This window comes from Nerophis ophidion, linkage group LG08, assembly GCF_033978795.1.
Source record: "Nerophis ophidion isolate RoL-2023_Sa linkage group LG08, RoL_Noph_v1.0, whole genome shotgun sequence".
Classification (NCBI taxonomy): Eukaryota; Metazoa; Chordata; class Actinopteri; order Syngnathiformes; family Syngnathidae; genus Nerophis; species Nerophis ophidion.
In genome coordinates, this window is record NC_084618.1 from 48,070,657 (window position 1) to 48,095,316 (window position 24,660).

A 24,660-nucleotide genomic window follows, 5' to 3' on the forward strand; every position below is an offset into this window, starting at 1 on the left:
GCTTAACATATTACACACTGAAGAAGAGCAAGCAAGATAATTGCTAAGCGAGCCGCTAAACTAGTTTGAAACAAGTTAACACAATAAATAAGTGCGTAGTAAAGTTTAAGAATTGTACCTGGAACAGCGTTACAGCATAAAGTAAGCAGTTATTAAGGGGAAAATAACAAACACAGTGGTACTTCACGAGTACCTCAACTTACGAGTATTTTGCGATACGAGGTGTCAGCTTTTTGTTATGCTTAAAATGGGTCATATTATGATTTTTTTTCCTACATTTAAAACACTTCTTTGTGGTCTACATAACATGAAATGTGGTTCCTTGGTGAAAATTTTGCACGGATTATGTTTTACGATTGTACATTTGCTTCCTGACATTCACTTCAAAATACACCATTTTGTGCGCGGTCTTATTTATACGGCTCCACTTTGATTACGTGTTCTCCCCGTCAGCAATTTGTAGTTTTTAGCTCTTCCTTGTGGAGCCTACTCACAGATATAAGTTTGAACTATACCAGGGGTCGGGAACCTTTTTGGCTGAGAGAGCCATGAAAGCCAGATATTTCAAAATCTATTTCCGTGAGAGCCATATAATTTTTTTTTAGACTGAATACAACTCAATGCGTGCATTTTTAAGTAAGACCAACATTTTAGAGTATAATAAGTCTCTTATTCTTTTTAATAACATTGTTATTCTAAAGCTAACCAATAATAAATATAACACTTCTTACCATTAATGCGACATCTTGAACAGGTGCGATAGAAAATGGATGGTTGGATTAAAATGCATGAGAATGTTTTATAATTTGGATGTTATTTTTAACACTGTGATTACCAGCAGAATTATTAATTACTTATCGTGTTAAGCAATGTCAGCTAAGATTTATCTTAGAGCCAGATGCAGTCATCAAACGAGCCACATCTGGCTCTAGAGCCATAGGTTACCTACCCCTGCACTAACCCCTCTTCCACCATGCTGCCCTATAACAATTCAGAATTCATTAAAAAAAAAAGGAAAACATATTCTTGTCTTACATAAGAATGATAGGCAAATTAATTAGTTCAGCAAACATGCACCTGGGGATTAGTTGATTGGCAACACTAAATTGGCCCTAGTGTGTGAATGTGAGTGTGAATGTTGTCTGTCTATCTGTGTTGGGCCCGAGATGAGGGGCGACTTGTCCAGGGTGTACACCGCCTTCCGCCCGATTGTAGCTGAGATAGGCACCAGCGCCCCCCGCGACCCCAAAGGGAATAAGCAGAATAAAATGGATGGATGGATGGATGGAATTTTAACACTGTGATTACCAGCAGAATTATTCATTACTTATCGTGTTAAGCAATGTCAGCTAAGATTTATCTTAGAGCCAGATGCAGTCATCAAAAGAGCCACTTCTGGCTCTAGAGCCATAGGTTCCCTACCCCTGAACTATACGCTACTTTGTATTAGAAATGGCCACAGCAGAGGATGCATCTGCATGTACGAGCCAGTCTGCCCCACAACAAGAAAATAGCGAAAAAGAAGGAGCTTATTGATTAAAACGTTGAACTACAATGGTGGACTGGCGCAAAACTTTTCGGGAAACTGTACCATTTGTGGACATATCTGCTGACATCACACTTGGGAAAAACGTCGCAAATTCCAAACGGCTCGTTTGGCGGAAGTATAATGCATCTTGGAAGTATTCACAGTGCTTCACTTTTTACACACTTTATGTTACAGCCTTATTTCAAAAAGGAATTAAGTTTTTGTTCTCAAAATTCTACACACAGTACCCTATATGACGAAGTGAATTTTTTTTTCAAAGTGCAAATGTATTAAAAATAAAAATAAATACAAAAAAATCATATGTACATAATAAGTATTTACAGCCTGATTGGTGGTTTGCTGCAGAGATGGTAGACTTCTAGAAGGTTCTCCTCTATCCACAGAGGAATGCAGTAGCTCTGACAGAGTGACCATCGGGTTCTTGGTCACCTCCCGGACTAGACTAAGATGAAGGCAGCAATGTACAGACATATCCTGGGTGAAAACCAACATTTCCCATCCAAGCTGATATAGCTTGAGAGGTGCTGCAAAGAGTAATGGTTGAAACTGCCCAAAGATAGGTGTGCCAAGCGTATGGCATCATATTGAAAAAGACTTGAGGCTATAATTGTACCTATGTACATGTGATTTTTATTGTTTTATTTTTAGGAAATTTGCAATTTAAAAATAAAAGACCTTTAAACTTGTCTTTATAGGTTATTGTGTGTCAAATTTGTAGGACAAATCTGAATTTATTTAATTTTGGACTAAGGCTGTAACAAAACAACATTTGGAAAAAGTGAAGCACTGTGAATAAGTACTGACTTATTTGATTGTGCAGAAATACAGCGACCGATTGGTTAGAAGAGTTAGTTTTGCACAAGTCCTCTTCAAGCTGCAAGCATCGCTCAGATTGATGCATAAATTGATAGTAGTGATACCAAGGATAGTATCAGTGTATGAGTGATACGAGAGGATTATATCAACATTTTTATTTTCCCACAATCTTTTTTTTTATCAACTATTAGAAATTCAGGGAATAAGGGACCATGAGTTCTTTAGGGGAAAAAAAGTAAATATCAATGGAATGCAATGATTTGCAAATCATTTTCAACCCATATTCAGTTGGATATGCTACAAAGACAACATATTTGATGTTCAAACTGATAAACATTTTTTTTTTTGCAAATAATCATTAACTTTAGAATATGATGCCAGCAACACATGACAAAGAAGTTGGGAAAGGTGGCAGTAAATACTGATAAAGTTTAGGAATGCTCATCAAACACTTATTTGGAACATCCCACAGGTGTGCAGGCTAATTGGGAACAGGTGGGTGCCATGATTGAGTATAAAAACAGCTTCCCAAAAATTGCTCTGTTTTTCACAAGAAAAGATGGGGTGAGGTACACCCCTTTGTCCACAACTGTGTTAGCAAGTAGTCCAACAGTTTAAGAACAACGTTTCTCAAAGTGCAATTGCAAGATATTTAGGGATTCCAACATTTACTGTCCGTAATACCATCAAAAGGTTCAGAGAATCTGAAGAAATCCCTCCACATAAGCGGCATGGTCGGAAACCAACATTCAATGACCGTGACCTTCAACCCTTCAGACAGCACTGTATCAAAAACCGACATCAATCTCTAAATGATATCACTACATGGGCTCCGGAACACTTCAGAAAACCACTGTCACTAAATACAGTTTGTCGCTACATCTGTTAGTGCAAGTTAAAGCTCCACTATGCAAAGCGAAAGCCATTTATCAACAACACCCAGAAACGCCGCCAGCTTCGCTGGGCCTAAGCTCATCTAAGATGGACTGACGCAAAATGGAAAAGTGTTCCGTGGTCTGACTAGTTCATATTTCAATTTTTTAGGGGAAACTGTGGACGTTGTGTCCTCCGGATCAAAGAGGAAAAGAACCATCTGGATTGTTCTAGGCGCAAAGATGAAAAACCAGCATGTGTGACGGTATAGGGGTGCATTAGTGCCCAAGGCATGGGTAACTTACACATCTGTGAAGGCACCATTAATGCTTAAAGGTACATGCAGGTTTTGGAGCAACACACTGTATGTTGCCGTCCAAGCAATGTTATCATGGACGTCCCTGCTTATTTCAGCAAGAAAATGCCAAGCTACGTGTTACAACAGTGTGTCTTCGTAGTAAAAGAGTCCGGGTACTTTCCTGGCCCGCTTGCAGTCCAGACCTGTCTCCCATTGAAAATGTGTGGCGCATTATGAAGCGTAAAATACGACAGCGGAGACCCCGGACTGTTGAACGACTAAAGCTCTACATAAAACAGGAATGGGAAAGAATTCCTATTTCAAAGCTTCAACAATTAGTTTCCTCAGTTCCCAAACGTTTATTGAGTGTTGTTAAAAGAAAAGGTGATGTAACACAGTGGTGAACATGCCCTTTCCCAACTACTTTGGCACGTGTTGCAGCCATGAAATTCTAAGTTAATTATTATTTGCAAAAAAAAAAATAAAGTTTATGAGTTTGAACATCAAATATCTTGTTTTTGTAGGGCATTCAACTGAATATGGGTTGAAAAGGATTTGCAAATCATTGTATTCTATTTATATTTACATCTAACGCAATTTCCCAACTCATAGGGAAACGGGGTTTGTATGTAAAACAAATAAATAAGAGACTAGTTTAAATATTGTGTTGCTATTGTTAAACTGACTACCACTAAAAAAAAATTTGAAAAATTACAGATTGTACATGTGATTGGTATCGTCTGATTTCACTCATGGATGATCGGTATCAGCAGCGTAAAACCTTGATTAGAGAACCACTATCTCCAACATTCAGTATATGAATAGGTGTTCATATTGTGGGTTCTTCCGAGGATGTCGTAGTCGTAATGGTTTGTACAGTCCTTTGAGACATTTGTGATTTAGGGCTATATAAATAAACATTGATTGATTGATTGATTGATTCATGTTTTTATCAGGTTTTCAAAAAACAAAGTTACACTTTTGTGAAAGTGAACGACTTTGAAAAGTTCAAAGGAATACTATTTTATATTGAAATGAGCCCCCGTTAGAAATCCATCCAAAATTTTTGACCCCGCTTCTTTAAAAGAATTGGAATCGGGAATGGTTTTACACAAGCAGGTTTGACCTTCAGCTGGGCTAAAATGACTGTTTTTTCTCCTACAGTGAAAGCAGTGTAGCTCATGTGTAAAGACTGAATAGATTGCAGGTTTATAAACTGGCAGTCATTCATACCAAACATGATGAGTTGCAGGAGCTGTCAGGAAAGGACCAGGAGAAGTTAGCTGAGGTGAGTCGAGTGAGGCTGGAGCTGCAGGAACAGATTGGACACTTGGAGGTCGAGAGAATTGCACAAGGAGGGCTTAAAGAGAAAATCGGTGCTCTAGAGAGAGAAATCAAAGGTACCTCTTGCATTTTCCCATCTGTTTGTTGGTGTGCAACTTCCTGGATACAGCAGATGCCGTTATTTCCCCTCTGTGACGTTGTGTTGTGCAGTAATGACGAGCAACCATAGAGAAGCGCTCCTGGACAAAGAGAGCGAGGCGTCGTCTTTGCTGGAAAAGCTGCGTCTAAAAGAGGTAGAGATCCAAAGGATGAGGGATGATGAAGCCCAAAGAGCGACGTGCCTGCAGAACGCCATCCTCACCTACGTCAGAGGTTCTCCTCTGGGACAGTACGGCAGCCCTAAGACATGATCCCATGAAACTGAACAGTTCGACTTTTATTTATTGATTTATTATCTTTGCTGGATGAAACTATAGTAGTTTGTGTCTGTTGTACAAAAAAAAAGACTGAACTCCATTAAATGGTAATTGTAGTTTACTCAGACTTGTACTATTTTAGAACCTTTGCTGTCTTCTCTGAACGCCACATGACACATCATGAATATGTGAAAACAGCCATTGCCTGCATGTAATAATGTACTTTATATTTTTTGGCAGAACCTTATCAGCTTATCTTAAAAAGTTTTTAAAGGGGCTGTGTGGCTCGGTTGGTAGAGTGGGCGTGCCAGCAATTTGAGGGTTCCAGGACACGTCAGTGATGGCGGAAGCGGGGATTGAACCAGGAACCCTCAGGTTCCCTTTACCAACCGAGCCATGCTGTCCTATTTAAAACCTAAAACGGGTGGACCCTAATGACCCTAACACCAGAGGAAAGTTAATTAGGTAGTATCTGTTTTAGATCGATACCGAGATGAGGATATCAAACCTTTTCTACCGCTTGTCCCTCTCGGGGTCGCGGGGCAGGCTGGAGCCTATCTCAGCTGCATTTGTCCATATATGTTTTTACAAATATATTACTTTTTAAATTTTGTTTATCCATCCATCCATTTTCTACCGCTTGTCCCCTTTTGAGGTTATAGGTGGTGCTGAAGCCTGTCCCAGTTGCATTTGTCGATATATCCATCCATTTCTACCGCTTATTCCCTTTGGGGTCGTGGGGGGCGCTGGTGCCTATCTCAGCTACAATCGGGCGGGAGGCAGGGAACATCCTGGACAACTCGCCACCTAATTGCAGGGCTTGTCGATAAATGTTTTTACTAATATCCATCCATCCATTTTCTACTGCTTGTCCCGTTCGGAGTCCCGGGGGGGTGCTGGAGCCTATCTCAGCTGCATTCGCGCAGAAGGTGGTGTACACCCTGGACAATATTACTTTTAAAATGTTGTTTACGTTGTTGTTAAATTCAGATTTCATCTACAGATTCAGGGACTAGATTATTGACCTCATTATTGGCGGTAAAAATACCAAATGAGTTTCCGCTTTTGTTGAATTATTTCCCACAATTAATGTTTATGATTGCATGGTAATTTATCATTAAACTGTTCTTACATTGCTGTATCGTGTTTGTGTGCGTGTATCGATCTCACATGTTTTGGATATTTTTTTCATGTTTGCTTAAACTTTTTGTCCTGAGTATTTATTTTCCTGATATAAAGGCAAACATCATTCAATTATCTTTCAAAAAGATCCATCCATCCATCCATTTTTTACCGCTTATTCCCTTTTGGGGTCCCTTGTGCCTATCTCAGCTACAATCGGGCGGAAGTCGTTTTACACCCTGGACAAGTTGCCACTTCATCGCAGCTTTCAAAAAGATGAAACAAGTAAAACGTATTGCTGTCTGTGTTCACTTGGCATCGTATCGACACCGCCGTTTGCGGTATCGCCCATTTGTTTTCGGCTCATACCGGAAGTAGACCAACGCTACACTGGCCGCGCCCCTCTTCTTCCGTTCGAAGATTGGTCGGTACTTTCCGGAGCCGCTCGGCAACACTCGTCACCTTTCACTGCGGCGCCTTCGCTGAGCGGACTGCCCCGCTGCTCTCATCCAAGTGTTCAGCGCAGCCTGTCGGGTCCAGTCAACGACCAGTGTCGGCTCTCCGGAAGTTCTCGGCAACTGCAGAAATGCAAGCTATCAAATGCGTTGTGGTCGGCGACGGGTAAGCGCATCCGAATAGTTTCAACAATGAGCCCGTGATTTGAGCGGTGGTGTCCGGGTGGATGATGGGAGGATGCTATGTGCTGTTAGGGAGGGGAAAGGGTTGGGGCTCCATCTTATGTTTTGCTCTTTTCTGCTTCGGTTTGCTCCTTCATGGCGGGTGTCGGTGCGCCGTCATGGGCAGACGGCTGCTTTGAATGTGTGGCTGCTATGCGGACCACCTCCACGCCTTGTAGGCCACCGGAGGCACTTGAATTGCTGATGCACGCCTATGGACGTGTGGCCATGTTCCTAGCAGGCCCCAATTCTCCTCCGCAGTGCCTTTTTGTCTAAGTCATGGCCACACTGCACCATCAAACTAATATTTATCTAAATGTTGTTTTTCAACGCTGCACATTAGTGATTCTCCAACCGTAGTGGTGCGCACGCGCCATCTAGTGGTCACTTCATTAAAGTGTTACATTGTCTTCTATTCTTTTGATTGATTGAAACTTTTATTAGTAGATAGCATAGTACAGTACATATTCCGTACAATTGACCACTAAATGGTAACACCCCAATAAGTTTTTCAACTTGTTAAAGTCGGGGTCCACGTTAATCAATTCATGGTAAAATTCAAAACACAGTGTTACTGTTCAAACTGTGTGTAATGTTCCAGTGGCCAAAAATGTTAAATCCATCCATCCATCCATTTACTACCGCTTATTCCCCTTTGGGGTCGCGGGGGGCGCTGGCGCCTATCTCAGCTACAGTCGGGCGGAAGGCGGGGTACAGCCTGGACAAGTCGCCACCTCATCGCAGGGCCCTCCGGGTACTCCGGCTTCCTCCCACCTTCGAAAGACATGCACAAAATGTTAAATATATTTTTTAAATAAAAAACGCTGCCTTTTTTTTTTTATTTGTACTTTTTTTTCTGTAATTCCCCAGCCATACACCTTGAAGGCCTACTGAAACAAGATTTTCTTATTTAAACGGGGATAGTGTCATACTTGATAATTTCGCGATATTGCCATATTTTTGCTGAAAGGATTTAGTAGAGAACATCGACGATAAAGTTTGCAACTTTTGGTGCTGATAAAAAAGCCTTGCCTCTACCGGAAGTCGCAGACGATGACGTCACAAGGGTGAGGGCTCCTCATGTCCTCACATTGTTTATAATGGGAGCCTCCAGCAGCAAGAGCTATTTGGACCGAGAAAACGACAATTTCCCCATTAATTTGAGCGAGGATGAAAGATTTGTGGATGATGATATAGATAGCTAAGGACTAGAAAAAAAAAATAAGTTTGAAAAAAAAAAAGGCAATTGCATTGGGGCGGATTCAGATGTTTTTAGACACATTTACTAGGATAATTCTGGGAAATCCCTTATCTTTCTATTGTGTTGCTAGTGTTTTAGTGAGATTAAATCAATCAATCAATCAATCAATGTTTACTTACATAGCCCTAAATCACTAGTGTCTCAAAGGGCTACACAAACCACTATGACATCCTCGGTAGGCCCACATAAGGGCAAGGAAAACTCACACCCAGTGGGACGTCAAATAGTACCTGATAGTCTGAGGGGTGTGTCCACGGGTGTCTTGAGGCCAGTGTCTGAGGGAAGTCGACAGCAGCTGCATGGACGGCGCAAGCTCAGCTCATCTCCGGTAAGAGGCGACTTTTTACCGCAATTTTCTCACCAAAACCTGCCGGTTGACAAGTGGTCGAGAACCATGTTCGCTTGACCGCTCTGATCCATAGTAAAGCTTCACCTCCGGGAATTTTAAACAAGTAATCACCGTGTGTTTGTGTGGCTAAAGGCTAAAGCTTCCCAACTCCATCTTTCTACTTTGACTTCTCCATTATTAATTGAACAAATTGCAAAACATTCAGCAACACAGATGTCCAGAATACTGTTTAATTGCGCGATGAAAAGAGACGACTTTTAGCCGCAAATAGTGCTGCGCTAATATGTCCTCTACAGTCCGTGACGTCACGCGCACGCGTCATCATTCCGTGATGTTTTCAACAAGAAACTCAGCGGGAAATTTAAAATTGCAATTTAGTAAACTAAACTGGCCGTATTGGCATGTGTTGCAATGTTAATATGTCATCATTGATATGTAGTAGTGGGTTTCAGTAGGCCTTGAGAGCAGTGGTTCTTAACCTGGGTTCGATCGAATCCTAGGGGTTCGGTGAGTCGGGCTCAGGGGTTCGGCGGAGGTCAAAACACACCCAACTCATCATGTATTACGGATACTGCAACAGCAGAAGTCACACTGAATTGCATGTGTGTAATTTATTGTGAATTTATGCATTGTGTTGGTTTTGTTCTTTGAACAAGGTGATGTTCATGCACAGTTCATTTTGTACACCAGTAAAAAAAACATGGTAACACTTTAGTATGGGGAATATATTCACCATTAATTAGTTGCTTATTAACATGCAAATTAGTAACATATTGGCTCTTAACTAGTCATTATTAAGTACTTATTGATGCCTTATTCGGCATGGCCTTTTTATTACCCTAACCCGAACCAAAAAACTATAAATCAAGTCTTTGTTACTTAGAATATGTTCCTTATACTAATTTGTTACCAAAAACATATAATTTTGTCTTGAATTTGAAAAAAGAGGAGTGTTCGGTGAATGCGCATATAAAACGGGTGGGGTTTGGTACCTCCAAAAAGGTTAAGAACCACCGCCTTAGAGACATATACCTTGGTATGTGACACATGCTAACTATTATTATGGTCACGTTAGCATGCTAACATTAGCGTGCTAACTTTTTGAGCTAGTTTTGCTACTGTTTACCCCAGAGTCATATTACTTGGGATGTGCCACTTGTTAACTTTTAGCATGCAAATTCATTTTTATACATCTCCCTTTATTGATGTGCATTTTTGAACAATAGACATTTAAAGGCCTACTGAAACTTACTACTACCGACCATACAGTTTGATAGTTTATATATCAATGATGAAATATTAACATTGCAACACATGCCAATACGGCCGGTTTAGTTTACTAAATTGCAATTTTAAATTCTCCGCGGAGTTTCTTGTTGAAAACGTCGCGGAATTATGACGTCATGGACTGTCAGGAAAATATATATTAGCGCAGCACCATTTGCGGCTAAAAGTTGTCTCTTTTCATCGCGCAATTAAACAGTATTCTGGACATCTGTGTTGCTGAATCTTTTGCAATTTGTTCAATTAATAATGGAGATGTCAAAGAAGAAAGATGGAGGTGGGAAGCTTTAGCCTTTAGCCACACAAACACACGGTGATTCCTTGTTTAAAATTCCCTGGGGTGAATCTTTACTATGGATCAGCAGTCAAGCGAACATGGATCCCGACCACTTATCAACCGGCAGGTTTCGGTGAGAAAATTGTGGTAAAAAGTCACCTCTTACCGGAGATCTGTGGAGTTTGCGCCATCCTTGTAACTGCCCTGACTTCCCTCAGACACTGGCCTCAAGACACCCGTGGACACACCCCTCCGACTATCAGGTACTATATAATTTCACTAAAACACTAGCAACACAATAGAAAGATAAGGGATTTCCCAGAATTATCCTAGTAAATGTGTCTAAAAACATCTGAATCCGTCCCAATGCAATCGCCTTTTCTTTTTTTTTAATCATTATTATTTCTAGTCCTTCGCTATCAATATCATCATCCACAAATCTTTCATCCTCGCTCAAATTAATGGGGAAGTTGTCGTTTTCTCGGTCTGAATAGCTCTTGCTGCTGGAGGCTCCCATTATAAACAATGTGAGGACGTGAAGGGTCCTCACCCTTGTGAAGTCATCGTCTGCGACTTCCGGTAAAGACAAGGCTTTTTTTATCAGCACCAAAAGTTGCGAACTTTATCGTTGATGTTCTCTACTAAATCCTTTCAGCAAAAATATGGCAATATCGCGAAATGATCAAGTATGACATCGAATGGACCTGCTATCCCCGTTTGAATAAGAAAATCTCATTTCAGTAGGCCTTTAAACTTTAGCAACTAAACAGATATTTACACACCTATGCTTGAGGAGGAACTGGATGAAGAAAATCGTATGTTTCCTGCCCCCTTCAACATAATAAGTCATCTTATTTAATTGATAGCCCAGATTCACAAGCATACAAGCCAAATACATCCAAATATAATGAAAACAAACAAAAAATACACAAAAAAACAAGTGCAAAACTTCATGAAGTACAAACCGAACAAAAACAATTAATGTACACCTCACAGGATGATACAAAACAAATACAAAACAGGAATTTTAAAAAATGATAGCATGCTTGCTAGCTAACTTAAACATGCACATTTTTTCACCTACTTTTACACTTTTTTCTCTGTTTCCTAAGCCATACACCTTACAGACGTTTTAATTGCCGTGTGACACATGCTATCTGTTGGAATGCCATTGTTAGCACATTTGTTAGGTGTTAGGATTTTAATGTGCGCATGCTAATATTTTAGGCTAGCTCTGTGATTCATTTTGTACAGTTACACTTAAACTCACGGATTCAGACACTTGGCACCATCTGATAAGTACAGAGGCTTCCGGCGACCCCAGGCCAGAGGTCCAGGGCACAGATAGCAGGCCCATCAAAATTTCTGCGGGAATTTTTTAGTTAATACTTAGGCCTACTGAGCTACTGTGTTGTAATTTTGGTCATCATGGTGGTAGTGGTTTAAAACAGTACAATGGAACAGGGGTTGGTTAGTTCATGGGCCTCACAATAAGAAGGTCCCGGGCTCGGGATCTTTCTGTGTGGAGTTTGCATGTTCTCCCCGTGACTGCTTGGGTTCCCTCCGGGTACTCCGGCTTCCTCCCACCTCCAAATACATGCACCTGGGGATAGGTTGATTGGCAACACTAAATTGGCCCTAGTGTTTGAATGTGAGTGTGAATGTTGTCTGTCTATCTGTGTTGGCCCTGCGATGAGGTGGCAACTTGTCCATGGTGTACACCGCCTTCCGCCCGAATGCAGCTGAGATAGGCACCAGCGACCCTCCGCGACCCTTAAAGGGACAAGCGGTTGGAAATGGATGGATGGTTTGAAACATTAATTCCCAACCAGTGTGCCGCAGCGGCGTGAGACAAATATCCAATTTGACTAGTTATTTACTGTTATTCCTTGAATAGCCGGCGGGCATGTAATATGCGCCTGCCTTGAATTACTGCCGGGTCAAACTCGCTCCCCATATTAATAAGCGCATGCTCACTTTTACCGCCGGGTCAAATTCGTGACGTCACGAGTGACACTTCCCCGTCGTCTTTTTCAAAATGGATGAGAAGTTTTTTTTGCTTTTGCTATGTGTAAACCAGGGGTCTTGTTCCACAGCCATACAGATCACACTAATGGTTGTGATATAAAACAACTTTAACACTCTTAATAATATGTGCCACACTCTGTGAACCCACACCAAACACATTTCTGGAGAACATTGGCTCTGTAACACATTATAGACGTAACATAAACATTACCCATAATGCTGTGTATCCATGACTCTTGGCTATATTATACACCCGCTAGCAACAACCCCCCGTGCGTCGGTTGAGGTAGGCGGGGTTGGGGGCGCGTGTATAATATAGCCAAGGGGTGAGCATAGGTTTTAAAGTTGTTAGCGCCTGCTTACTTTTACCGCATGCTTTGAATAAGCGAAGGAGTGAGAAAAGGTTTTAAATTAATTAGCGCCCCGGCGGCTATTCAAGGAAATACGGTAACTAAAATAATGTATCACTGTTCATCTATCTGTGGCAGCAACATAATTCATACAATTATACAATATATATTTTTTTCGGTTTAAGGCATAACAGGGTTGGTTGTTACAATCATTATGTTATCTTCCCTGTGGTAAGACAGTTAAAGTTGATGATAGATGACAAGACTATTAAAATGGGACCCATTACCTCCCTACTTGGCACTCAGCATCAAAGGTTGGGGGTTGAATCACCAAAAATTATTCCTGGCCGCGGCCACCGCTGCTGCTCACTGCTCCCCTCACATTCCAGGGGGTGATCAAGGGTGATGGGTCAAATGCAGATGATAATTTCACCACACCTAGTGTGTGTGAGAGAGATTCATTGGTACTTTAAGTGTAACTTTTTGTGTTTTCAATATCAAATTGTAAATATTCAGTGTTGTCAGTATTTGTCTTTCACACACTGGCTTTATAACAAAATATTTTTTTAAAAGTTAAGGGAATGCTCAACTAGCTTACTAGTTATTGTTTTTGGCAGCCTTAATGCTAGCAAGAAATTCCATCCGGGGGTGGTTATCACATATGTTGGTCCAAAGATTTGTTTACTGTTCATGTTTCTTGGCTCATTTTGTGTTATTAGGGATGTCAAACTATTAAAATGAATTGTGTTCTAATCACAGATCTAGTTTTTCATCACTAGGAGTTGCCTAGACACATAATTTTTGGGTTTTTATTAAAGTGACTGGACAATTAGTTTGCTTTAATCAAATGTTTTTAAATGTTTTGCTTTTTTAAACAGCTCAACACAATAATGACATAAAGATGCTTTTAATGACATTTTAAAAAATACCAAATTTTGTATTCCGGCTGTAGGAGCACTTGCATTTAGAGGAGGAGTAACTGTTCCATGTTTAAGTAACAGTTTCACACGTTAATAACACTAAATGTGATTGTTACGATCATGTTTGATTGTCATGTTTTGTAATGCTATCTGTGATATTTCTACCTGAATAAATGCTTCTGATATTCTGTGCATTACATGTTGTACAAGTAATCATTTTCATATTTCTGCGTTACATGTTTTAACTATATCTATTTATTAATAACATGTAATTTAGAGCCTGCTAAAGATTGTGGAATTCCGGACTATTAATCAGAAGTTCTAAAATAATACACACTTTATTTCAATTTGCCAGAAAACATTTATTTCGGTAGAAATATCACAGATTACATTACAAAACATCTTTGACAAAGCATGATTATAATGTAAGAATATTTTTAATTTTGTTACAATAGTTATACTGGATTTGACGCATAGCACTGTTATTGTGAAGCCGGAAGTATGTGATTGGTATGAGAAAAGGTGTTTTAACATATTTGGAGGATGGGAAAGTCCCCCTCTCCCCCCCCAAAAAAATACTCTAGACTTCCTGCTTACTTTCTTTCATTTCTGCGGAGCTTGTATTCCATTTTACTAGAGCAGTTAGGGTAACAAACTACCTTTTGTGTTTTCAATGCACTTAACCCCAATCCAAACATGAAAATAAAGTTCCACCTCTCTGTAAGCAGCAAAGTGCGCCAGTGAAGTGATGTTGTCTCACGACATTTTAAGATAGAATAGTCTTGTTATGTCGGGAGAACGACTTGTCATGGCTTTACACATGGGATTTCCCTAATGCAACCTTTTCTTTGTGCATTTCTGCTCGCTAATTTTGAGTTTGTGGCTCAACAGTAACTGAACGCCATTACATGTCGCACGCTACGGAGTGGACCGAGGGTCAAAAGGGATTTAGGACGTCTGCGTGTTAAGAACATTAGCACCTTTAAAGGAACTCGAAGTTAACATGTTATTGCGTTAATTTTGACATCCCTAGTTAAAATATATAAAATAGTTTATTTGAGAACCGGTCAAAACAATTCAACTTTTAAATTTAGTTTTGACCTATTGCTTTTTTTAATTGGATTTTTTTTAACCTTTAAAATAAAAATCCCATAGTGTGACAACCGTCTCTGTGTCAGACTAGATAGTTTATCATCTCTTCAATACAAAGAGCTGGACAACACGAGTGATACACATTTCAAGCCAACACGTTTCACCTCAATTTAAAGTAGAAATAATAGGTATGTTCCGATTAGGGATTTATGCAGCCGATGCTGATACCAATCACATGAATTAACTGTACATTTTTCAATTTGTGTATAGTGAGTGCTATAGACAGTTTAACAATATAAATAACATGTAGCAGTATGGCTAAGTGCTAAACAAGGAATACAAACATAATAAAATGTTATCTTACTGTACAATGTCTGCTCTAACTTTCATGGCGACTGAAAGGACTTAATCAATTATTAAATGTTTAGGACGCATTTTATTAAACAAACCAGTTTTCTTTTAAGTAATATAGACTTTGATTAGAGTTGTTAATATGTTTCATGTAGGAATGTAGTTAATCAAAGACCCAATATTACTAAAAAGTATTGATTTTGTAATTGCAATTGTATTGAATCGAGAATCGATTCCCGAACCAAATCGACACTCCCATGAACTGAATCGAATCCTGTGGTTATCAAAGATTCACAGGCCAAGTATTAGATAAACTTTTATCTACTATTTTACCTTGGTTTCTTGTAGCATAGTTTGTACTTTTAAGTTTAGACATTTGCTATACACACTTTTAAAAAAAAATACATCATCTTATAATTTGTATCAAACTAACAATTAATTTGTTTATTAATACAAAGTAAATAATCATTTTCATCAATAAAGTAAAACATGTATTGCATATCATCACCTCATGCCTTCTGCAATTAAAAGCACAAGCGTGCACCATTGCGCTGCTAATAATACTCACTAATGTATATTCAATTTAAATACTATGTTTTATGAATTGTATATGTATGTATATATGTATATATATATATATATATATATATATATATGTATATATATATATATATATATATACATATATACATACAGTATATATATGGGCTGGGCGATATGGCCTTTTTTTTTTACTATCTCGATATTTTTAGGCCATATCGTGAGACACGATATATATCTCGATATTTTGCCTTGGACTTAAATTAACACTTGATACATATAATCACAGCAGTATGATGATTCTTTGTGTCTACATTAAAACATTCTTCTTCATACTGCATTAATATATGTTACTTTTAAACTTTCTTACAGAGAAAGAAATCACAACTAAGTCAATTGAACAAAACTATATTTACTAAACAGTTATTAAGCAATGGCACAAACATTCATGTCATTTCCAAAACAGAAAGTGCAAGATTGTCAGAGACATTTTAAGTGTCAAATAAAAATGAGCTGCATAATGGGAAATCAAATAGTGTTCGTCCTTCACTATGTGGTGGGTTACTACGGACGTTATTAAATTACATTTTTTTAATACGTAGTTGATGTGTAAATGTTTGCCTCTGCATTTTGATGGTGTGGGCGTGTGGCACCGCACGGAGATGTTGACATGCGAAGTAAGCACTCTTCATTATCCAGCAGGTGACTTATCAAATGATCCTACCTATTAGCAGTAATGCTACTTTTTATAGCAACGCTTGTGCCGCATGCTTGACTTCTAACAGTTGTCTGTTCGACATATTCCCACTTGAAGGCAAACCACCGCCAGACAATGGACCCCCTGCTGTTTTTCTTGGGAATTACTTCTTCCTTCATTCGCACCTTCTTTCTCTCGTGTTACCACTCGTACGGCTCTGCTAACATCACAGTTAACTTTACCCATGCCGCTACCTCTCTGCTCCGCGAGGGCGTATACGTATGTGACCTATGACGTGACAGTATGTGATGTATGTAAGAAGGTGTGCTTTCTGTCTGTGAGGAGAGACAGGAAAGAGCAAGGAGAACCTGGAGTGTAATGCCTGCAGCTAAAAACTGCGTGAGAACGTATACTCAAATATCACAATATAGTCCTTTTCTATATCGCACCAGAGACAAACCCGCGATATATCGTATATGTCAATATATCGCCCAGCCCTAATATATATATATATATACATATATATATATATATATATATATATATATATATATATATATATACTCAAAATGGCTCTAATATTCCTTCCTAAAAGGTAATAATATTATATTAATTGTTGTTTATGAGATGGCGACTTGTCCAGGGTGTACTCCGCCTTCCGCCCGATTGTAGCTGAGATAGGCGCCAGGGTCCCCCCGTGACCCCAAAAGGGAATAAGCGGTAGAAAATGGATGGATGGAAAATTGTTGTTTATTTTATCAATTTTAGATCAGCACATAGCATGTCAAATAAACAATTCAAATCATACTATTTCTGTAAGATATTAATATGGAAGAATGTCGCCCTTTTAATCTCCATTAGTGTTGTGCTCCTGTCCGAACAGAACTCACTGAACCCAAATCCATTTTCCGGCACTGTCACACATATCCACACCACCATTTACAGTACACTGTCTGCAGAAATATATACACAAAAGCAAACATTACACAGGCCTTAATTGTCCATGCACCATCAAATCACTATTTGCGAGGAGGTGAGAGGTCGGCTCCGCCTGTGATTCTAAGTGTGTGAGCACGACGTGTGGTGTGGGGATGGGGGGTTGTCAGGGGGCAACTTGTCCCCCAGGCAATGTGAATGTAGGCCAGTGTCAGTGTGTCACTCACTAAAAGGCAGTAGCACACACACACACACACACACACAGACACATAGATCCATTCACTTTCATATTTTTATATGAAACTGTATAATACATCATGTGTTTCCTTTGTATACCTTTAGGGCTGTGGGTAAGACCTGTCTGCTGATTAGCTACACGACCAATGCGTTCCCCGGTGAATACATCCCCACTGTGTGAGTACACACGTTGCATATTGTACACACTGACATTTGTGTTGGCACAACTGAACTTTTAGCTGCAGTATATCAAAGCACTATCAAGTCCTTGGTAAGCATGCATGGCAAGGCAGCATGAACAAGGAATGGGCGTGATAATCAATAAACTGACTGATCATTGACAATTTGGTTTGTATTGTGTGAATTGGATTCGTTGTGCCTTAAACAAATTGAGGCTAATTTGAGTGAACTACTTGAAAACAGAAGTTTGCTGTTTACAAGATAGGTGCTAAAAACCTGTCAAAGATATGACTGTATTATTATATTACCCAATTACGCGATTGTTATTTGTACCAATTCTTAATTGATTAAAAATAAATATTATTATTATATATATATCCATCCAGCCTTTATTTTTTTAAAATCTGTCCTTTCCATCCAGACATCATCATATTGGTAATGTAGATGGCCATATTTTCTGTACATAGAGTAAGTCATATAAAAAAGTATCATAGCTGTTTGTCTATTTTATGAAGGAATGTAGTTAATCATAGAACAAGCACCCGATGTTATCAAAAAAGCATTGATTAGGAATCGAGAATCATTTTGAATGTAGAATAGATTCTGAATCGAATCGGTGACCCCAAGAACCAAATAAAAAGATTCACAATCCTAATATATACACGCACACACACACACACACACACACACACACACACACACACACACACACACACATATATTTATATTTATTCATCAGCATCGCAGTCTCTGAAGACAATTCATTTCCTGTGCCTTGGAGTCAGGTTTTGTCGCAGCGTCTCCTGTAAGTCGTTTAGGCCAATTCGTAATAGACATTACCGACCACAGATTTCATATATCCAGACCGGTCCCATAGATGTTGCCAGTTTCGCAGAACCCTGTTTTTCTCTCTTTGTCCTCTTAGCCTCGTGGTGTTGGGCCAGGGTGGTTTCTGCCCTGAGCAGCCTGCTGCGGAGTGCCTGCTGCCACTGAAGGCGGTCCTGGGCTGCATCTTCCCAGCTGTCTGGGCTGATGTCAAAAGACTTGAGGTCTTGTTTGCAGACGTCCTTGTAACACAGCTGGGTACCACCAATCTGCCTCTTGCCAGTTGTGAGTTCATCATAGAGGATGTCCTTTGGGATTCGCGCAACGTCCATCCGTCAGACATGGCACAGCCAGCAGAGACGTCGCTGCCTCAGTAGGGAGCACTTGCTGGGAAGCTGTGCTCTCTCCAGGACTGGTTAGTTTGTCCCTCCAGGTGATGCCTATTAGGGGAAGATTGGAAGATGTTTAGCCGCCAGTCTTGGTGGGAGTATAGGGTCCAAGTTTCACTACTGTACAGTAGAGTGCTGATGACACAGGCCTTGTACACCCGCACCTTGGTGTGGATAGTAAGCTTGCTGTTTTCCCATACTCTTGCTGTAAGCTTCCCAAAAGTTGAGGCAGATTTTCTTATGCGGCCACTAAGTTTGGCATCGAGTGACAGGCTGGGTGATTGTGGAACCGAGGTAGGTGAAGGTGTTAACGACTTTCAGGGAGTAGTTGTTGATGGTGATGAGGGGGGGGGGTTCCCTGTCCCATCGTCTTGGTTTTGCTCAGACTGATGGTCAGGCTGAAGTCCCGACAGGCTTTGGTGAACTGGTCCATTAGGGTTTGCAGGTGCTCCTAGGAGTGTGCTACCACTGCTGCGTCGTCAGCAAACAGCATGGCTCGGATGACGAGTGGCCTGACCTTTGTTTTGGGTTTCAGACAGGCAAGGTTGAATAGTTTACCGTCTGTCCTTGAGTAAAGGTAGACTGCTTCAGTTGCTGTACCAAATGCTTGGCGCAGGAGGAGGGAAAAGAAGATCCCATTCAATTTTGCAGGGGTCAGACATGAACCCATCGAGCTGAATGGTGTGGCATGTCGGTGTGGAAGGACTGGGGGATGCAAAGAAGTTTGGGGGGACAGCCTCTTTGTTCAACCAGCTGAAAGAGGCCACTCCTGCTCACAAGGTCGAAAGCTTTCCTTAGGTCAATAAATGCCATGTAGAGTGGTTTTCTTTGCTCTCTACACTTCTACTGCAGCTTTCTCAGAGAGAAAATCATGTCAGTGGTAGGCCTTTCTGCTCTGAACCCTGCCTGAGGTTCTGAGTATATTTTCTCAGCGAGAACCTGGAGTCCATTCAGTGGGGGGGGGGGGGGGGGGGGTCCTCTAGGTTTGGCTCTGTAGATATTTTTTGTCTGCAGTTTGACTCTACAGCAGACGAGGGAGTGATCGGTGTCACAGTCCGCACTGTGAAAGGTACGGGTTTGGAAGACACTTCTGATGTCAGAGCGCCATGATATAATCAGGTCCAACTGGTGCCAGTGGCCAGATCTTGGGTGTCTCATGGAGACTTTGTGGCGGGGTTTGGACTGAAAGTATGAGTTAATGATGCAGAGATTGTGAAATGTGCAGAACTCAAGGAGAAGCTGCCCATTCTTGTTCATTCTACCAATGTCATTGTAACCCAAGCAAGATGGCCAGGAGTCGTGATCTAAGCCAACTCTTGCGTTAAAGTCACCAAGCAAGTAGAGCTGATCTTGTTTGGAGATGTTTCTCACATTCGCCTCAAGCTCATCATACAATGTGTCCTTTATTTTGTGGGAGGAGCTAAGTGTTGGCGCGTACACACTCACTAGGTGGACAGGTCCCATGGTTGTGTTAAGGCAGAGGATTAAGATTCTCTCTAAGCCGCCTGTAGGTGATATATTGCTCCTACTAGAGCGTTCTTGACCGCAAAGCCAACTCTGTATTTTTTCGTTTCACCCGGAGGGTTCCCCTGCCAGAAGAAGGTGTAATTTCTTTCTCTCAGTGAGCCTGATGAGAGGAGTCGGGTTTCCTGAAGGATAGAGATGTCCATTTGTCGCTTCAAGAGTTTGTTGTTAATGACTGCAGTCTTGCGGGTGTCGCTTATATCTAGCAGGTTGTCAGTTAGTCCGGGGGTCATGGTCCTGACATTCCAGCATCCCAGACGTAGTGCTGGAGTCTTTGTTTTATGTGTTTTGCTTGGTGCAACATTTATAGCCCACTTGTCAGGAAGAGTCTCTTAGCTTCATGCATCCAATGAAGCAGGCAGGCTGTGGCAGAGCAGCACCTAATTGGCTGGGGGATACCCAGCTTGAAGCGGGTGGTAGCTGTCCAGTAAGCTGAAACATCTCTCCCACCGACGAAGGTAGCCCCTGGCGCCCATCCCTGTGCCAAACAAGAAAGGGCTTATAACCAATAATTGTTGAGCCATCCCGTGTTGTGCCTTCACTGCACAGTGAAGCTGGAGTTTCCTCTCCAGGGCACAAGAAGCCTGGGCAAGGTGTATGGAGATCTTGTTTTGCCCAAGCAACAGGGCACCCCTCTCTGCCTTGCTGGCGTTGTCCAAAGGAATGGAGAACCAATACATTCTGCGTCAGTTCGGCTGCAGTAGTTGGGAGAACAGTGCTTCACACACTGAAGTGCCTAACGGAGTCCAGGCCAGGTTTTCTGTTGGGGTTTGCTCCCTTAGCCTTTTCCATTCCAGAGGACGCCATGGCGTGTCCACTCACTGGTGGGCCTGCACGCCTTGCCTCTGGGGCCCACTGCTGCTCCAAGATCCTCTACAATTTAGCCTGTGTCCACAAAGAAACATTTTACCGTGTGTGGCCACGAGGAGGCACCACAGGAGTCTTGGTGGTGGAGAGGCTTTGTACCAGCAGGAGGAGGCTTACACACTCTGATCCTCTTTTCACCCACCCAGGGGCTAGCTGGCGGCGATAGCTGTAAGCAGAAATTAGCAAGCAGGGGCAGCATGCACTAACTACTAACGCAACACACACACAACCATATATAAATATATATATATATATATATATATATATATATATATATATATATATATATATATATATATATATATATATATATATATATATATATATATATATCTACTGAATAAAATATAAACACAACACTTTTGTTTTTGCTCCCATTTTTCATGAGTTGAAGTCAAAGACTTTTACTACATACACAGAAAAGACATATTCCTCTCAAATATTGTTCACAAATATCTACATCTGTGTTATTGAGCATTTCTTCTTTGCCAAGATAATCCATTACACTTCACAGGTGTGGCATATCAAGATAGTGATTAAACAGCATGATTATTGCACAGGTGTGCTTTAAGCTGCCCACAATAAAAGGCCACGCTGAAATGTGCAGAGTGACCTTTTTTCTCTATCCTCTTGTTGAGGGTCATTCATCCTCCACTCTTTCTATTTATAATATCAAGTAGCATACAGTTCTAACCTATATCTGTCAGTAGACTTGCCATGGAAGCGCTAAAAACTACCGGTACAACCATGATGACTGGTAGAAGACGCTGTCGAAGATGAGCCACCTAAAAAAGACCGCCCACAAAACGGCGCATCCTGAAGAGACGGTCTTAAAATAACTTGAAGATCTGTAAAACATAATATATGCAATATTTTGACCAAAGAACCACCGTTACATGTAATGTTGACCACAAGGAGATATAATAATTGTGGAAAGAAATCATAATATGACCTATTTTTTGCGCCCTATAATCCTGTGCACCTTTTATATAAAAATAGACCTGGATAGACCCGCTCAACAGCAATGCCCCTTATGATCAGGTGCGCCCTATAGTCCGAAAAATATGGTACACAGGCAATAGACAATATTTTTCCGAACGCACTGTGTCGACCTTTGTTGCTCCGAGACCGCTGAAATTTATCAGGACAGCGTTTCTTTTTGCTCACTGGGCAAGCGCACCACATGTTCACTAACTTCCTCAAAGTTATACTCATAATTAATCATTACTCATAATTACTTACTTTATTTTTGTTACAAATTTGTTTAGAGAAATTCTATCAGCAAATCCAGTTTTACTCAAGTACTTCTTCATCCTTTCCACAGCTTTGACAACTACTCTGCCAATGTTATGGTGGATGGGAAGCCTGTCAATCTGGGCCTTTGGGATACAGCTGGACAGGAGGACTACGATAGGCTCAGACCACTATCTTACCCACAGACGGTATTCAAATCCACTCTTGCCTGCCACCCCGCCGAACAGCTTTCCAGACAATCTCCAGCTACAGTCTCGTTGAACAGCCAGTCGATATCATATTATAAGATGATTTTACAGATATTTCACAAGCTTTTTAATCTTGTTAACCATTCCTTTCCCTTAGTGGTTTGAAAATGTACTAATCACGAGCAAATGATTGCTGCGTCATGCTTTTACCCTGCAGTTACCTCTTACCAACACAGATCTCTTAACTGCTTTGGAAATATCAACTTGCTGACTCTCCTAGTTTGCTGGTTTATCCTTGAAAGCAATAACACTGCCGACTGTAAGTCATATGTCTTGAAATGGACACACATCCTGCTTTGTTCTGCTTAATGCGGAAAACACAATCATAAGTTTTTGAAAACATCTCAGATATAAACGAGTAAAACTGAATTAGTTGCGATGTGACACGCATTCAAGTTAGGAATTCTGAGTATTTGAAGGCAAGTGTTGTCCCAAATATGGTGTTTGGGCATTTGTGACGCTGCAGCTTGTTTTATAAATAAACAAATTAAAAAATACAATTATTGAGATAATTAGATATTACACTAATTTCCATTTTCACCTGGAACACAAAGCTAAATTTTGGATGTTTTGTTCAGATAGCTTACCATACATTGACCTTCATTGGATTGGTTTTTTAGCTCGGGCTATGCACCTGTCACATTTCAATCAATAGGATACCAATTCCCATTACCTGGGAATCAACACCGATACTCACCAACACCAATTTGTGGTACTTTTGTGTGTTGTCTTGTGTGAAGAAATATTAATCTTGTTTGTTTGTTAATTTTCTATCCAACATTTAATAGTGAGTTTATAAAAACTTTGCTGTCCAGTTGCTTTTGTCCACTTCCGAGTCTCTTTTGTAAGTGTTGAATGGTAGACATTGCATGCAGTTGCAATTCCAAGACGTTAAATGGCAATAGTGTACAGGCTACAGCTGAGTCGTGTATAAAGAGAGTATGGCCAATGAAGCAGCAGGCGCCGCCATGACTGCTACCAAGGACGTGTGCGGCCGTACCTGGATATATACAACTGCTGTCGTTTCGACGTTAGTTTTTCTTACGAAATAAACCAAAATAAAATGTCTATATATAGTTCTAAACGGACTCCAACATATAAACTTAGAATAAAACATGCTTTTATTAAGGTAAAGTATTATTTTGGGGCTGTATTTGACGTACTCTGCTGCTACATTCATGCAGTGTTTAGTGACCAACGGGCACTCTAACACACACCTGAGGGCGCTATAATAGTAAATAGTGCCTTTTGACCAATCGTTGAGATCGCCTGAAACCCATATTCTCTTTATGCAGGACTCTGGGCCACAGTGCATTCCTTGCCAGTAATATGAATCTTAATCCTTTGTTACACCCTCAAAAGTGTTCATACTGTGGGGATGGTACTTATTACACACCTGCTGTTTGATTGTAAAGTGCATCATAGTTGAGTCATTGCCAAATTTGTAGGTTTTGAAATCTCCATGTAAAATTGCTAATGCTAATCTGTAGCATGTCTATGGCCAATCCAATCCAATGGCAAATCCAGCACTGAGCTAGCGCATTTTGAAATGTGGAGCCTGATTGCACTTTTAATGTTTTCTATCAAGCATACTTAATTTGTTGCCATGAAAAATTGTAACATTCCCTCAAGGCAGCCCGGCCGAGGCCGCTCTGAGTGGTTAAGCCGGCCAAGTATCCAACCAAACCTGACGTCATGTGGATCATAAATCACGAAAAGGGGCCTCATTTGATTTTACGCGAATCGATACCGGGCATTGTGAACGGAATTTAGTTGCCAATAAAAATACGAAATTCCATACCCATTCCTTGTTTTATAATTTAATGTCCAAACTTTGTTCATCGGGTGTCGCATACAGAAAAAGAAAAAAGTGTCTTCGGGCACTGATACGTTTTCGTACCAATCCAATGTAGGTCAATCGAGGCAACCAGTGGGTAGTTGGTCCTGAGTCTTTGCCTGGTTATGATCTGACATTCGTGAACAGATCAAGTTTTTTGAAGAGCTCTTGATGAGATC

General features: G+C 40.6%; 2 protein-coding genes across 5 annotated transcripts in view; both read left to right on the forward strand.

Moving 5' to 3' along the window:
• Nucleotides 1–5,357, forward strand: part of lrrc45 (leucine rich repeat containing 45) — a 31,652-nt gene extending 26,295 nt beyond the window's left edge. For all 4 annotated transcript variants that reach the window (XM_061908728.1, XM_061908725.1, XM_061908726.1 and 1 more), the window contains 2 exons: nt 4,789–4,936; nt 5,031–5,357. In XM_061908728.1, coding sequence (XP_061764712.1) covers nt 4,789–4,936; nt 5,031–5,230 — 348 coding nt within the window. In that variant the 3' untranslated portion in view covers nt 5,231–5,357. The remainder of the gene's footprint in view (nt 1–4,788; nt 4,937–5,030) is intronic.
• Nucleotides 5,358–6,765: 1,408 nt separating this feature from the next.
• Nucleotides 6,766–24,660, forward strand: part of rac3b (Rac family small GTPase 3b) — a 34,592-nt gene continuing 16,697 nt past the window's right edge. Inside the window, exons 1-3 of the mRNA XM_061908730.1 lie at nt 6,766–6,979; nt 17,463–17,534; nt 22,467–22,584. Of these exons, the coding sequence (XP_061764714.1) occupies nt 6,945–6,979; nt 17,463–17,534; nt 22,467–22,584 (225 nt within the window). The 5' untranslated portion in view covers nt 6,766–6,944. The remainder of the gene's footprint in view (nt 6,980–17,462; nt 17,535–22,466; nt 22,585–24,660) is intronic.